This window comes from Cariama cristata, unplaced genomic scaffold, assembly GCF_000690535.1.
Source record: "Cariama cristata isolate BGI_N322 unplaced genomic scaffold, ASM69053v1 scaffold12935, whole genome shotgun sequence".
Taxonomy (NCBI): domain Eukaryota; kingdom Metazoa; phylum Chordata; class Aves; order Cariamiformes; family Cariamidae; genus Cariama; species Cariama cristata.
Genome location: NW_009617052.1, coordinates 88,274 through 104,486, shown reverse-complemented (window position 1 = coordinate 104,486; position 16,213 = coordinate 88,274). Strand labels below are relative to the sequence as shown.

General features: G+C 41.1%; 1 protein-coding gene across 1 annotated transcript in view; it reads left to right on the top strand.

The window, feature by feature from the left end:
* Positions 1 to 766: 766 nt before the first annotated feature.
* IGF2R (insulin-like growth factor 2 receptor) overlaps positions 767 to 16,213 on the top strand; it is a gene marked incomplete at its 5' end in the record, with an annotated part of 51,381 nt that continues 35,934 nt past the window's right edge. The window contains 11 exons of the mRNA XM_009700389.1: positions 767 to 900; positions 6,574 to 6,698; positions 8,397 to 8,495; positions 8,893 to 9,022; positions 10,124 to 10,244; positions 11,995 to 12,109; positions 13,637 to 13,799; positions 13,952 to 14,132; positions 15,026 to 15,129; positions 15,566 to 15,730; positions 16,040 to 16,180. Of these exons, the coding sequence (XP_009698691.1) occupies positions 767 to 900; positions 6,574 to 6,698; positions 8,397 to 8,495; positions 8,893 to 9,022; positions 10,124 to 10,244; positions 11,995 to 12,109; positions 13,637 to 13,799; positions 13,952 to 14,132; positions 15,026 to 15,129; positions 15,566 to 15,730; positions 16,040 to 16,180 (1,478 nt within the window). The remainder of the gene's footprint in view (positions 901 to 6,573; positions 6,699 to 8,396; positions 8,496 to 8,892; positions 9,023 to 10,123; positions 10,245 to 11,994; positions 12,110 to 13,636; positions 13,800 to 13,951; positions 14,133 to 15,025; positions 15,130 to 15,565; positions 15,731 to 16,039; positions 16,181 to 16,213) is intronic.

Sequence of the window (16,213 nt, the reverse complement as noted above, 5' to 3'; positions counted from 1 at the left end):
TTTTTTTTTCCTTCTACTCCCCATTGTATTTAACCGGAGCTGCATGTTCCTTTATCAGGTTTTTTAGACAGCTGACTTTCTGATACGGCTGTAGCTAGCTAGTGTGATCTTTTACCGAGTCTCTCGTGGATAGCTCTGCTTGCTTTCCAGCTTCTGACATTACCCTTCAGAAACTCTCCTTGCAATATTGAGAGAGAGAGATATATGTATAAAGGTGCAGCTAGACCTTAATAAGCATTATTAGCATCTTTCAGTCTGAATGCTGGGAGAATCTCAACCCCAATTTTGACCCTGAAGCTAGGTGGTTCTGCTGCTGGCAGGCAGGATGAGACTGGCTGCTCTCTTCTGCTCAGACTTAGCACTTCTGCCACTGTTACTGGGTATTGCTAAAGTGCAGTAGTGTGTAGCCTGCCAAAGATGTGTGAGAAATTTATCAGGCTCTCAAGGAAAAAGGTTCACCACCTGTGATATACCTAGTCAGAGGAGCCTTCAGAGAGATTTTATGGGGAAGAATGTGTGGTTGGGTGTTTGACAAAGAGGAAAATGGACCTGATATATGCTCCTCAAGTGGTTAAATCTGTTTTGTTCTTAACCCTGATGCAATAACAGTTACTTCTGGTATTTATGGGTATAGAACACAAATATGAAACTCGAGTTAATGGTGCTCTTAGCTTTATAACTTGGTTATTTCAGGGACTGGTGTATAGAGGATGGCAGTGCAGACAATAAGAATACTAACTGACAGACTTTTTTTTTTTCTTTTCAGTTACACATGGGAAGCAATTGATGCAGACAAACATGTGCTTTATAAAATAAACTTCTGTTTTGGTGTTGAAGAGTGTGGAAAATCAAGTGCAGTCTGTGCATATGACATCAATAAGAACGCCTATCTGTCTGTAGGTAAGTAAAGAAGGGTCTTTCCTCGTAAGTAGTTCAGAGTCATGTTAATGGATGGTCTTATAACTGTTGCAAATTTTGACATGTTAGCAAAGTGGTTTTTTTTTTTCTTCTCGGAACAGTGTAAAACTTTTCTGTTGTAGATTTACTGGAGAGATTTGGGAAAACGTGATCTGATTGCAGATAGTCACTTCACAGGACAGTCAAACTTATCTTGCAGTCTAGTTAACGGTAATCTAGTGTGAAACTATGCAAGGCTATCTCAAGTAGAAATAAATGCATCTGCCTGTGGCAGGATATGCGCTGTGCACAGCCTTGTTTGAAGTGTGATACTGAACAGGATAAAGCTTGAGTTATAGTTTTAAACTATACCACAGCCTAGCCTGATGTAACATCAGCTCTTTGTTCAGAGTCAGGTTACTCTCTGTAATGTAATCTTGGAGCATTGCTAAACTTCTGGGATGTTGTCTTTAAGTTGTTACACACAGAAAGGAAGTCAATTACATGCAGTCCTCTGTTTTCAGTTACACTTGTCAAATCTTGTGGCTGCTTCAGTAGTTCGCAGATGTCCTTGGTATTCGGAGGAATGGTGGACTCCTGCATGCTGATTTAAAACTGGCGTATTCCTATACACGTGTTTGTGCATGATTTCATCAGTCAGAAGTACCTTGTGCTCTGAGCAGTATTTGTGTGCTTATTTTCATGGATGCTTGTCTCTTTCAAGGTTGCTCCTGTGCTTCAGCTAATGAAACAATAACATATGAACAATGATGAAGAGGTTTGCTGATAGTTGACTGCTACTTCTAATAGAGTAAAGCAATGGCTTTGTGAAGAGTAATATTTCTTCAGACTGCCTCTTAGTACCTGCAGAGATCTGAAGTCTAAATTTAACATGCTTGCCAATCGTGCCTTCTGTTGGCAGACAGCTCTTATGAGAAGCTATGAGTCTTTAGTTTGAGCTTGAACTGCTGGAAGATGGTGAGGAGGAAGATGATTCTCACCTGTATGCAGCTAGATGATTCTTGCCACAGGAGCTAGTCAGCCTCCATTCTCCCCACACCTCTCTATTAACTGTAGAGATACTTTGGTTTCAGGCAGTGGTCAATCAGTGTTTTTTCAAACAAATGATTAGTGTTGTGACACAGGCTTATAAAATCACTGGGTGCATGAATAAAAGTATATCTCGGTTCATAGTGGCTTCTTTTTTTAAATGTACTGTAGTATATCCAAGCTCCAGAGTTTTCTGGGATGACTGGTTAGATTGCATTTGAGTTCAAACTGCAATTGCATGTAGTAGCATCTTCTACTCTGAGGAGCGTGACACCTCAGACCACTTAATGCTGTTAATGTGTTTCATTCCTAAAATCTACAACAAGAATTGTGTGTCCTGCTGATGTGGATCTCAACTCATGTGGTTGAGGCTTCAGTTGCCTGTGGATTAGAAAAGGAAGCAGCATCTGGGCATCTGTTTTAACGTGCTTTTTTTGGGTGAGACTGGAATGTGGCAGGTTGAGTGACCTTGGGGAGACCTGTTCTCCCCAGGGAAGTGTGAGACCTAAAGGCTTGTGTAGGTTTTGTTCCACTCTTCTTGTGGAAAGAGGAAGGGAGAACAGAGCTCGGTGATGAGTGTGAGCAGTATCAAATATTCCACTGTATGCAAACCTTGGGTGTCTTATTACCTGACTGCTACTGGGTGGAAGAGGATTTGGCAACAATCATAGCTTGGTCTTGCAGAGGCTGTTTGAACTGACTCTCAAGGGTTAAGCCACAAATCTTGAACAAGAAAGATGTGTTTTTCACCACTCTGCAATATATTAAGAAATCGAGGCAGTGCAGTTAACACTGATACTGAATTTTTCTTTGTTTTACTGGTCAAATCGTCTAAGTTTTCTTCTTTTTTGTGGTTAGTCTGAGACTTACTAGTGATGCCCGCCGTGCTTCATCATACTGCCTCTAGTTGCATTGGAGCTTCAACACCATCTCACTGAGTTGAGATCATGCTAATTTGGGCTATCAAGCTTCTTGCTTGTCAAAAAAAAGAAATCACTCATAATGAGAAAAGAAGAATCTCTTTGATCTAGGTCTAGGCAGGTGTAGACTCCCAGTGTAGATTCCAGTTACGTAAACCAGCTAAGTTGCATGCTTGTCTTCAAGCATTCCAGCTGATATGAGATTACTTGTATGGCAAAGCTGAGTGCAGCTGAAGAGCTTGGATGTGGGAGAAGGGCAATTTGCCAGCTGATAAACTTGGCAAAGTTGTAAGCTTTCTTCAAATATGGGCTTAATCTTTCTTTCACAAAAAAACTTCACTGCAAACAACAGTTTTGTTTTTAAATATCAGCTATGCAAGGGGTGACAGCTGTAGGATTGGTTCTGTTTGTTGCTCCCAGCTTCGATGGGTGGTAAGGCCGTATGCTCTGTGACAGTAACCAATCTGTATCTAAGGGAAGCCTTATGGCTAACATTAACGATGTGTCAGGATTGGCACTGAGACCCCAAAGACATCTCCTAGAAAAAACTCGTCAGCTTTATTGATTGACCATAGAAGTTTTCAAGGTGTCGGCAAATGCTTTGTTCTTGAACATCAGCAAGGATGGAAGTGATGTGGTACTTATTTAACGTAGTGTGACACCTAGTGACTTGTGTGCCATTTAGCTGGAATGCTACTCAAATGAAAAGTGGAAATATTACCGTAACTGTTTGCACATTTCACCACTCAGGTTAACAATTTGTCCAGCTGCAGCAGAAGGACTGAACATGAAATGATAGCTGCCACCTAAATGCCCCCTTCTTCTGGACAACTGACTGGATGTCTTCCATGATTGCCTTTCTCCTTCCAAACAGCTAAACAGATGAAGGAGTCAGTGAGCAAAAGCTGTTGTGGATAGTGCCCTTAGCACGACTGTGTAATATGAAGTATCTGATGCTAATTTTTGTGAGCTGTGCTAGCTGATTTCTAGTGTCTTTGTGGAATGAACAAATCTCTAAAGTCATGAAGAAACGTGAGTGATCACTCAAGAGGGAGCTTGATGTTATGGTAAAGGTGGTTGCAGAACTGGTGCTCTGGAAGGAAGCTCATGGGAAGCTGAAGGTGTGAGGGAATGGTTCGTGAGACTGCTTGCTCCGTGAGGGATGGGGTGAGTCTTGTGGTGCTGAAGAGATTCTTACTGAAACTTCTAGCAAGTTCCCAAACTAGTTCTAAGCATGCAAGGGGGAAGAGAGGATGCATATTGCCCTGTATGTACAAGATGTACTGGCTTAACTTGATTTTTCTTGAATATCGCTTTCACTGAGGAAATTGAAGTGCCTTTAGTGCAATGTAGTATGTTCTTACAGTTGAGAGAAAACTAATGCTTACAGAGCATTGAGGTAAGTCCGCAGATGGTGCTGCCGTAAGTCCTCTGCTAAGTTGGGGCTTATAGCTGAATACATTTATAGCTGGAGAGTTTTTAATCATGTGTGTTTATTGTTACTATACACAGCTCTTGCCTAGAAAGTTGTGTTGGCTTCCTTCTGCTAATCTAGGGAAGAAAAGAGGACACTTTACCAGCATCTTCTAAGCAATGATGCGATAAGTAGCACTCTTGCTGTCAAAGTAGTTCTTAGGTTTAAGAGAGCTACATGGCACCTTTGCCAGCATCAGTGCTGGAAGTCTTAAAACCTGCCGATAGCCTTTTGATAACAAGAGTGTCAGGAAATATAAAAGGCAGAAACCGCTGACAGCCTTCAGGTGCCTGGAAGGTGGCACTGAACCGCAGTGGTGGTAACATGTTTCGCTGTTGCAGGTTCTCAGCCTGGCACATACCCTGCACACATGTGCAGGTTTAGTCTACGCTGCCGTTCTTCTGTGCTGACATGTCTCCACTCTTACCTTCCCTTGAGAAGGCAGAGGGTTATTGAATGGTCTGTAATACTTGTCGCCCTGGTTACACAGGGGATGCTGTGAATGGCTGCCTAGGTACGAGCATCTTAACGTGCCTTCCTGTAACGCAGTTAGTGTGAGCATATGCAGCGTGCATAGAAGAGCCCTGAGCTACTGAGGGGATGCTGCGTGGGTTAGCATCAAGTTTCCATTCTGATTGTTGCCGTTTCAGCTTTACCTGCAAGTTTGGTGGCTATAGTTGCTTTCTCTCTGCTGCAGTTCAACAGAGTATTTTTGAGGTTCCTGTACCCTCTTCCTGCCCAGTTGGCTTACTTCTGCTCCTTTTGCTCTCAAGACTATATTACTTGGGTGTGGTCTAGTTTTACTCTCCTTTTGAGTGAGGAGATAACAGGCTGGGCAAAGTTCCAGCAAGTGTGTTTTTAAGATGAAACAACATTTGACCTAAGTGCAAAGCTGCTATCTGCAGTTATTACAGATTTGGCTTGCGTTCTCCCTAGTGTAGACATCAACAAAAGTGGAAAGGGGGAAGCTGATCAATACTTGCATTTTAAAGCATTCTCTATAGTTCAACACAAACTTTGCAGAATTAAAATCTACCTATCAAAAATGGACAGGCTGGAGTTAGCTGCTAGATCTAAAAGGGCTTGGTGTTTAATGCTAACCAAAATAGGTTTGAGCAGGAACATTTCAGTGGCCTGAGCTGGTGCTCATCATGACTTCAAATGTGCTCCACCTTTTGCCTTGGTATCAGGTGCTGGGGAGGAGAGGGATGCGCAGTGACGCAGCACTGACCCCGGCCTCCATGCAGCACTTGAGCTATACTGAAGGGGATGGGAGATGCGGAGGGACATACACTGAGGCAGGGGATCTGTGTTGGGTTTGTCTGCAGGCAAGTCCAGAGGGGGTCACAAAGATGATCCGAGGGCTGGAGCACCCCTCCTGTGAGGACAGACTGAGAGAGTAGGGGCTGTGCAGCCTGGAGAAGAGAAGGCTCCGGAGAGACCTTAGAGCAGCCTTCCAGTACCTAAAAGGCCTACAAGAAAGCTGGGGAGAGACTTTTTACAAGGGCCTGTAGGGATAGGACAAGGAGTAATGATTTTAAACCTAAAGAAGGTAGATTCAGACTAGATGCAAGGAAGATATTTTTTACAACGAGGGTGGTGAAACACTGGAACAGGTTGCCCAGAGAGGTGGTAGATACCCCATCCCTGGAAACATTCACAGTCAGGTTAGATGGGGCTCTGAGCAACCTGATCGAGTTGAAGATGCCCCTGCTCATTGCAGGGGGGTTAGACTAGATGACCTTTAAAGGTCCTTTCCAACCCAAACAATTCTGCGGTTCTATGACAGGCTCTCTCATATTGTGCCGACACTATTTGTATAAATGGCATAAAGGCTGAGAAGCTGGAGGGAGGAAGGAGTGAATTGTGGTACTTGAAACTAGTTGGTAACAGTTTTCTGATGGAGTCCTTTAGCCCTTGTTCCGAAGGCAGTGACTAGTTTGTAGTGTCACCTGCTGTTGGGCTTCTTAAGATTCAGTGTTTGCTAAAAACCTTTGAGAAAGTAGAAGTGTGATTAGAGATCTCAAACACTATCTTCACTTGGATCTAGTCTTCCAAGTCTCAAGAACTGCAAGGAAGGTCTTCAGCTGTACTCTGGTCAAAGACTGTCTTTAAGTGGAGTGGTATGTCTTGTGCTGCTCAGTGCTTGAAATTAGAGCTTATCTGTTGAGCTTCTGTGAAAGTGCTGTATTATGATAACCCTCTTTTCTGTTTTTTTTTTTTAACCCCTAGGTGACTTAGGCTTGGAAAGAGTTTCTAAAACTCTTCTGGAACTCAACACTACGAGTGACTGCTTGCAGCAAGGCAGTCAGCACAAAGTTCAAAGCAACATTAACTTCCTATGTGGGAAAACACTGGTAAGTCTAAATCACGTGTTCTTATCTTCAATGGAAATGGTTTGTACTTCTAACTTGCTTTTTAAGGAGACTTGCTGTACTAGTGGTGGTACTAATTATTGAGCTTCCTAGCTTAAAGAAGAGCCAGTTATGTTTTAGTACCAAGTTAAGTTCATGATCTACTGTGGCTTTCAAAATTCAGTCCTGGTAGAAAATAATTGCAGATGTACAGCTTAGCTCTGATCATGGACTCTTTCTGGACCTTTAATGTTTTTACAGGAATTGCGCTGTGGTGTTTTAATAGTGTAATATGGAGGAATGAGTCCACAGTGTACAGGGTGCTGTAACAGTGAGAACTATTGTTTAAATGTTGGCTGTGCCCAGCTGTGGGCCTAGCATGGCTGTTTAGTAGAACAGCATTGAAGAAAATGACTGACCTTTGTTATGGGTCAGTGTAGCTGACAACACTAAGTGTTAGGTTTAGTCTACACATTGTTGAACTAACAGTCCTTAAGCTTCCAGCTGGGCTTCTGGGGGAGTAGCTATTTGTTAGAATCAGCTTAAAGTGTGACAGGAGATCCCTGAAAAGTTCCTAGGGACGTGTGTGTATGCAGTTCACCTCCACGTGTTTCTGGAATTACACTTTCTACACACTTAACTGATACCACAGATTGGTATTCTGTACAGATTGTGATCAGTTTATGTGTTCCTGTGTTGGAAAGAAGTACTTATTAGTGCTGCTGTTGGCACCGATGATGCTGTTGCATCTTGGAAATCTAGCCAATTCAAACAAAGTGCCAGTGCAGCAGAGATTTAAGTGCTTCCTGTTCTGTTTCAGCCGATGACTCTTTAAACTAAATGAAAAATTATTACTCAACTCTAGCTGTAACACCAGATCATAACGATCTTCAAACTTCTTCTAGTTCTAACACTTGTTGTTCATGTGACCTAATAAAAGAATTTTGTAATAGTGTCTGGAACAACTTGTTTCCAGCACTTTTATGGCAGGGTTAAATGGGGAGAGAATCAGTTAAAATATGCTAAAGTGCTTCTAACTGAGGTGATGGAGGGAGAATGGAAAAATCTGATTGTTGTATTTCTCTTAAGTAGAGACATTCAGTTGAGCATCCAACCCTGAACCGTGGTAGAACCCCTATCTTGAAATAGATACAAACATGTGTAACATAAGCCTATAAAAATAAGTAGGTGAGATCAGAGGTATTCTTTCTGTGTAGCAGAAGAGATTGGTAATCGGTTGTCTTTGTAGGATAAAAGACAGGGAACTGGTAAACCATGCATTGCCTTGCTCTTCACCTATTTATACACATTTGTATTGGTGTTTTACTTTGTAGTAACTAGATATTACTGGTGCTTCTGCCAATATCAATTGGCATAGCAAGCGCTTCTGAAAGATGTAGTACAATTCCTGCATATTAGGACTGGCACATGTTAGTTTGAGAATTGGTGCATACGCAGACCGAGAAAGATTTGGCACCCTGCATCTTCCTGAGTCTACCAACAAAGCTGTTAAATAACAAACTTGCTGTTAAATAACAAACTTGCTGTTAACAAGTGCTATTAAGAAACTGTATGCCCTTGTTCTGTGACATGCTGCATTCTGTTTTTCTTAAACTTTTCAATGAACTTACTGCTGTCTACAGATGTAAAATAAACCTGTATTCTGTTTTTTAAAGAATTACTTTTTTCTCTTTTAAATAGGGTACCCCTGAATTCGTAACAGCAACAGAGTGTGTGCACTATTTTGAATGGAGGACTTTTGTGGCTTGCAAGAAAGACTTGTTTAAACCTGTGAAAGAGGTATTTATGTACTATCCATGCAGAAGTTATTCTTCAGACATCTGGCAATATTAGTCTAACTACAAGCCCCCACTCCAAATGAATCCCAATAACCTCCATAAGCCTAACTTTTTCATAGGCATGTAAAGCATCTGTTGAAGTTGTTAGAGCTGAGAATCTTAAATAACTTTGCAACCTTTTTTTGTGATCTGGATGTTTTTTTATAGTAAAACTCTTCTAGGGCAGAACAGTCTAACTTTGGATGCCTCATTTTAGTCAGTATGTCTAGCTTTGGGTATTTGAGCTTCCAGAAATAAAAACCTTTTCCATATATTAAGTTGGCTTTATATATGCCTGTTCATAACTTCTCCCTACTTGTGTAGCATGCATTGCATGTAATTTTTTGTTGTTGTTTTAGGTCCCTTGCTATGTGTTTGATGAAGATTTGAAGAAACATGACTTGAATCCTCTCATCCAAGTTTCAGGAAATTACTTGGTGGATGATTCTGATGATGATTCCTTATATATAAACATCTGCAGGGACTTAGGTGTGAACACTTGCTTGTGTCGCCTGTCGGTGTATAAATTTCTAGTAGTGCGGTTCTTTTCCAGTGCCTCAGTTGAGGTTGTCCTATGACCAAAGATCAGTATTTTAGGACTTGCACTATTGTTTCAAGCTACTTGTGATGATTTGAAGGCTGCTTTCTGTGAAGCCAAGTCTTAGTCCCTAACCATTGTGGAGTTCAGAGATATACCCCTTCTGGATGGGCAAGTACTGTTAGAAAAGTTGACTTAAACTGGACTGAGTGGAAGAGCTCAACTTGTCTTGTAGCTGCTTCTGTTTGCTGCCAAATAAGATCAAGATGTTTCATAGCACTTCATGTGCTCTAAATTTATTATGCTGGGCTCCAGTTCAGGCTGTTGCTTAGTTCCAAGTGAATGTCCTGAGATGTGTCTAAAATAGCGTTTGGGTGCTTGGGTAAGTAACGATGCATAGCTAGCACTTTCATGTCAGTCGGAAGCTATATATGTAAGGAATTAAACCAGCAAAATCACTCATTTGAAACTTGCTGAAAAGGCTATTTTAGTTGTATACTCACACTGTGCTTTTTACTCTGCAGTTAAATATGTATTTTGTGCCCCTGTTAAGGGTTTAATACTTCTAGTTTTAGTGACAGGTCTATTCTTTTAAAAATCCCCCTAGTCTGAAACTTTTTGCTGACAGTTTTTAATAAGATGGCTTACAAGAAACAAAGGAGGGGAAAAAACCTGTCCCTATGAGGAGAGGGTTACCCATTACTTGGTATCATTTTGGTGTTGTGGGAGAAAAAAAAATATTTGGCGCACTTCTGGAAGTTCTCAAAGCCTTACGCATCCAGCAGCTGTACTAGCAAATCGTAACTAGCTGCAGCTACTTTGGCAGGAAGGATGAATTTGCTGTCCAAAAACAGGGCAGCATGAACTATCACAAGCACTTCAGGTTTTGTCTTGTCCGCTTCACGTTTTAATGTAACCCATTTTAAAGGTACTTTTAGAAAAGAGTAAATCGATGAATGGTAAGTGAGCCCACAGATAAAATGGCAAGATACTTCAGATAGAGTAGAGCTTAGAAACTGAGTCCTGTATTCTATTTCTATATTCTATAATAGGAAGTTCAAGCGGAGAGACCAAAGGCTGCGCTGCTGGCAGTGCTGCTTGCCTGTTACACGGAGGGCAGGCGTATGATGTCGGCCATCCGCAGGAACAGCTGAAACTTCGTGACAAAGACAGGTATGTGATTTTTGTGGTGATACTTCTATGAACACTTCTCAGTCATCTGGACTGGAAAAAGTAGGCTTGATAACAGATGAGTCTTCTAAAACTTAACATCAATACCACTTCAATTTTGAAGCCGTGGCAGACAAAATTCCTTCAAATACTGACAGGGCAGAGTCTTTTTCAGGCGACCTGTTGTACTGCCATAACGGATCAAATTTTCTTTTTCATTGAACTGCAAAACTCTCAGAAGCGAGGGATGATCTCTGTTCTCTGCCCGCATGCAGGAGAGTGAGATTTGACCCCATCTGCCTACTGTCTGAGGGCCCACAGGGTAAATGCACTTGGCTCTCTGTGGGTTTGAGCATCTGTTTGGTTCACTCTACTGCCCAGGAGTACTTTAAAAGTTGAGAATAGGGCCAGATGTTGCCCATCTGTATTTTTGCTTTAATGAGTTCTTAATAAAAGAAATAGATAAGCAATGCAAGGCTTATTGTTCTGGTGATGGCAGAGCTGGGACTAGGAGAAACTGTTTCCTTGATACTGCCTCTGTTTGCTGCCTTTTGTGTTGGAAGTGTAGCTTGAAAGAAAAAACCCAACCAACCAAAACACACAAACAAAAACACCACTAAAAAACCCACCCAAAAATCCCAGTGTGGCTCGGGGGACTTACAATGCTGATCTTCCTTCTGATCCTTCCATCTGAGCCTGCTTACCTTGTCTGTGGGGTCAATAGTGCCCTGTTGACTTCTGCAGTACTCTTTGTATCTCAGATGCAAGTTGAAGAAAACAAGCAGAATAAACCGGGGAGTCCAAGGTTCTGGCCTATCAGTGATAAGGTTGAGGGTTTTCTTTTAGTTTACAAATGAATTTGTTAGTTCTCTGTTGCAGGGCTTTTCCCCCAGCACAAAACAAGTGGTTGAGGTGTTCTGTACCAAGGCAGAAGCTTACATCTGAGGAAGCACAAGCTTGTTGTCATAGTAAAGTGCAGCTGGTACTCTCTAAAAATGCTGTGTCTTACCCCTGCTAGCACTGAAGGGCTCTTCATTGCTTGAGGAAAATTCATTGTATGTGCTCAAACAGACTAGGGTGGCCTGAGAATGGAGTAAGATGATTGTATACCTGTGTCCTAAGGTATAGAGAGGCCAGTTAGAGCTGTGGCTAGCCTGAAGCCAGACTGTCACCCGTCTGCGAGCTGTCATCTTCTGCCTGTCAGACTGCATAGAACAGTAATGCTTAGTTGGGAAGTTGTGCTGATCTTGTTATCTCATCCTGATTTGTCCCAGTTGCCTTGCTCCTGTCAATTTGCTAATGAGTTCATCTTGCTCTTAATTCTGGGGACAGAATGGAAGAAGATTATACATAGAGAGGTGGTAAAGTATAGGAATGTGGTAAAACATGAGTGGGTATTACTTCCAAAATTTGCAAGAGTGTTTATCGCATCTGCTCTCCAACAATTTGAAAGCAAAACTGAGAGTGTTCTTGTGACTATCAGCCAAGTTTTCACTACAATATGGGTTACAAGGCATTCAGCATAGTCTTAAGTATTGAGTAATTTTACTGGGACTGTTTTAATCTTTATTCCTTTAATTTTACAATTAACCAAAATAAAGATCTCCATAAAAATTGCTTTCAGGAGCAGGGCTACTTTGGTATATTCTGCCTTGGTATCTAGCAAAGAGTGGATGTTCTTTTGAGAATATCCTTCTCTGTATAGTGCACAATGTCTTAATTGTATTTTTGGTTTCCCATTTTCTGTTTCTAGGCTGGTATTGAGTTATGAGAGAATATATAGTGATGAAGAAAAGCCAGACTTCTGCCTAGACCATAACCCAGCAGTGACGATCACTTTTGTTTGCCCATCGAAGAGGGGCGAAGAGGTAAGTTTATTTGTGTTAAATGATTGGTCTTTAACTTTTGTGTGCATTATCTTTCATTTTTATTCAGGGATGAAGAGAACAGAAATTCTCCCGGTTTGCAGCTTGTGAAGAGTGTGAGATCCTAAATATACTCTTCAAAAAGTCTTCTAGAACTTAAGAAGTAAACAAGAACTTGAATAAAATTTCTCCAGGGTTGTGTTCATTCTTGTCTTGGTGAATTTGGTTGCCTTTTTCTGGGTTCAGAGCTTTCCTCTGAGAATAGGACAGAGTTAGTATAGTGTTGATCCTTGGCAAGAGCATTGCTTGCTAATGAGCACTCTTCCATCATCAGTCAGGCTGGGCGTGCTTATAGCTGTTATCTGTAACTTGTTTCTCTATTAATCTGGCCTTCCTTAGGAAAAAAAAAAGCTTGTAAATGTTGTTGCATGGCAAAAGTCTGTCACTTACTAAGGAATTCCTGAACTCCTTTTAACTTAAAGTAAAATCTGTTAAGCAGCAACTCAGTTTTTGCAGGACACGGTTTTAGCCTAGCTTCAATGCGGTATGGTGCTCACTTTGTGATACTGGGTAATCTCAGCAGCCCACACTCCTTGAATTGGGCCGGAGTAGCTATTGCTAATGTTCTGCCGTTTCATATTGTGATGCTTTTGGTTGCAGGTTAGTGAAGGAGGAACTCTTGTGTGGCTAATTTTTGGTTTAATCTTTTGTCCCTCATCTGACCTGGATAGGAACTATACTTCACCCTCATTGCTGCAAAAACAAACCCTGGACTTTTCTCCACTGTCACTTTGTAATACCTCAGTGAGCTATGCACACTTGGCAGTATGAGAAGTATCATTGATGTTACTTGTGCCTGTAACTTATCTGATACTTACCTGGGTATCTGCCTGTTGTTTTAGTGGGTGACAGAAATACAGATTTATGAAACAAAGTGGATTTCTAAATGTTTCACTTTAAAATGAGGAAAACCAAGACTAGCCCTTCTCCCAGAGGTGCAAAATATTTCACTACAGAAAACACATCTGATGGAAGTGTTGGCTAAACAATTCTCAGATGTCTTTCAGCCCTCATTTGGACTGAGGAAACTGGTGACTAAAACACCAGTGTCTTAAGAGGCTGCTTTGCTTTCAGAGAACTCTTGATCTCTACTCCCCTCTTTGAGAACTCCTCTGAGGCAAACACTATCCAAGCTGTGCTTAGCAGTTTGGGCTCATATTTCTGCTTTTGCCAACAAGTTAAGGAAAAGTGCTTTTTAAAGTACTGTTACTTCTGCTGTCCTTCTGCTAATGCCTAATACTTTGCCTCTGTTTAGACTTATGATAATTTGCCACATCACTAATAAGAGCTGTTTTATTTCTTCTCAACACCTCTTTCTGAGAGGCCAGAGACACTGTTTGCACCTCTTAAGCAATTTACAGGTGAAGTTAGTCATTACTGACCCTAAAGGAATGGGATACTGCTGCTTTAAAGATTATGTTTCAAATAAGTTTCTACTTGTAATTTGACTTCTGTTCACTTCTCTATCAGAGTGCAGGTCCCAAACTCACAGCAAAAACAAATTGTCGGTATGAAATTGAGTGGGTTACAGAGTATGCATGTCACAGGGATTACCTGGAGAGTAAGAGCTGTCTTCTGACTAATGAACAACATGATATCTCCATTGATTTAAGACCACTTACTCAACTTCCAGGTAAGCTTACTATTTTTCTTTTGTGTTTGGTGTTACTAGCCTGTTTTCTGGTTCCATGTTTGGAGACAGGAAGAATGTCCTCTGTAGATATATGGGTTTTTACATCTGTTCTGCTGTGTGTTAGAACACTTTTCCTTTTGCTATTCATTCAGATTATGTCACGCCATATTTAGCCAAAGATGACAAAGAGGAGTATTATTATTACTTGAATATATGTGGGAAAACTGCTGCAGGTAACTGCAAGGACAGCACGGGATACACTTCATCTTGCCAAGTAAAATCTTCGAATAACCAGCAAAAAGTGGCAGGAAGATTTGAGAACCAAACCCTAAGGTGTGTAAAGGCTCTTTAGCCCTGCTAACAGATCGGATTGATTGATCTTGGTTTCCTACTTTGATGCCCTTATTTGTCATGTAGGCGATATTTGATACAAAATGCAAGTATTTCTGCTCAGTTTTTAATAGAAAAACTTTAACAGTGTACCAGGATAGCATTAGCAAATGGAGAAGCAGATGAGGTTGGTAGAGGCCATTGCCTAGACAGGGAAGAAACTTTCACTGACTTTGGTGTCAAAATTGCAGATTGTGCTGTGCTGCCTCTTGCCTTCCTTGAGTTTTGCATGTAAGGTGGCGTGAGGATCAGATGTTTTAGAAGCTGTCCTGAACAAGAGGGCATCTCTGCTTCCCTTGCAAGAGCATGCATTAATCATACCCAAGACTACTGAGGTCCAGGATTTTGTGGTTGTGGTGGGGTTTTTTTGTTTTGTTTTTTCTCTTAAGAACTTCAGGATTCTCAAGTGGCATACAGGGACAATGGTTTGCATGAGACTGCAAATCAGAGATTATTCACCTAGATATGGTCTTCCGTTCTGTCTGTAAGCATGTGACAAACTTGTCAGAGTGATCTTCCAGAAAGTATGACTTCCTCCACCTGCAAAAATAACCATGCAATAAACTAATGGGAACAGATACTTCACCACAGCTAGAGTAGCTTTTTTTAGGGCATTCTTTAAACTCTATACAAATCCATGAAAAGTAACCAGAAAAATCAATGGATGCAAGCCTTTGTTGCAATAGAAATGTCAGTCTTAATGTTGAACAAGCATTTGAGAGCCCTTTGAGTGAGACAATTAATAAATAAACAAGAGCGTGGCTTCTATTATGTGAAGAACACTGCATGATTCTGTCTGATCCCGTGTTTCTATCTAAACCTGACTTTTTATTCAGATACTCTGATGGGGATCTCACTTTAATTTATCCGAATGGGGATGCATGTAGTTCCGGCTTTCAGAGAATGACTGTCATAAACTTTGAGTGCAATGAAACAGCAGGTGAGTTTAACAAGCTGTGATGACTCTGCTCGGGTTTGACTTCTGTGCTTGCTAGGAGACCTTGTGTTCTAAAGGAATGCATGCTTTAAGCCACAGCTAACATAAGGAATAAATATTGTTAGAGTAAGCAGTAATGTCTGTGGCTGGCAGCATTGTTTTGTGCTGTGCAGTAGCAGTGTTATTCCAAATTTACAGTTATGTTCAAGAATATTGAGGTACAAAAGAGCCTTGTTTCTTAGCCAACAGTAAAAAAAAAAAAAAAAAAACAAAAAAAAAAACAAAACCAGCCAACCAAAAACCAAAATCACAAATGCAAGTCCTGTGCAGCAAAAGGATTTTTATCTTCCTTGCTCATTGCTAGTCCTCAAGTCTCCTTGCTTTTCTCCTCTTCTCCCACTGGAAACCTAACATCTGTTTATCCATCTTCAATGTTAAGGTAATGATGGTAGAGGAACTCCAGTGTTTACTGGTGAAGTGGACTGCACCTATTTTTTCACTTGGGATACAAAATACGCGTGTGTTAAAGAGAAAGAAGATCTCCTTTGCAGAGTTGTTGATAAGAGAAAACACTATGACTTGTCACCTCTGATTCGCAGTTCAGGTATAGCAATGAAAACTAGCTTTCAGTTACTTTTGTCCTGAGTCTACATGCCATCTCTAGTGGAATTCTTTGGCTGAACATTAATCAGCTTTTGCCTTTCTTTGTGAATTTCTGGGGTACTGGCGTTTACTTCCCTCATCCCGAAAGTGAATGCCTTATGAAAGTAGCTGTATCTATGACTGCCTTGACTGCTGTCATCTTAAGTGGTTTTAAATGTGAGTCCTTTTCTGTGATAAAAGGCTTTTTGGCATGGAGAGACTAGAACAATTAAGCCAGACTACTTGTTCTTAACAACCCTCTGTATTTCAGAGTTGGCCCAGAACTGGGAAGCTGTGGACAGTAGCTTTTTGGAGGTAGGGAGAAAGCATTATTACATCAATGTCTGCCATAAAGTGTGGAAGAGAGGAGGAGCTTCCAGCTGCCCAGATGATGCTGCTGTTTGCTCTGTAGGTAAGTACCTTTTTTTCTTTTTTCTTTTTTTTT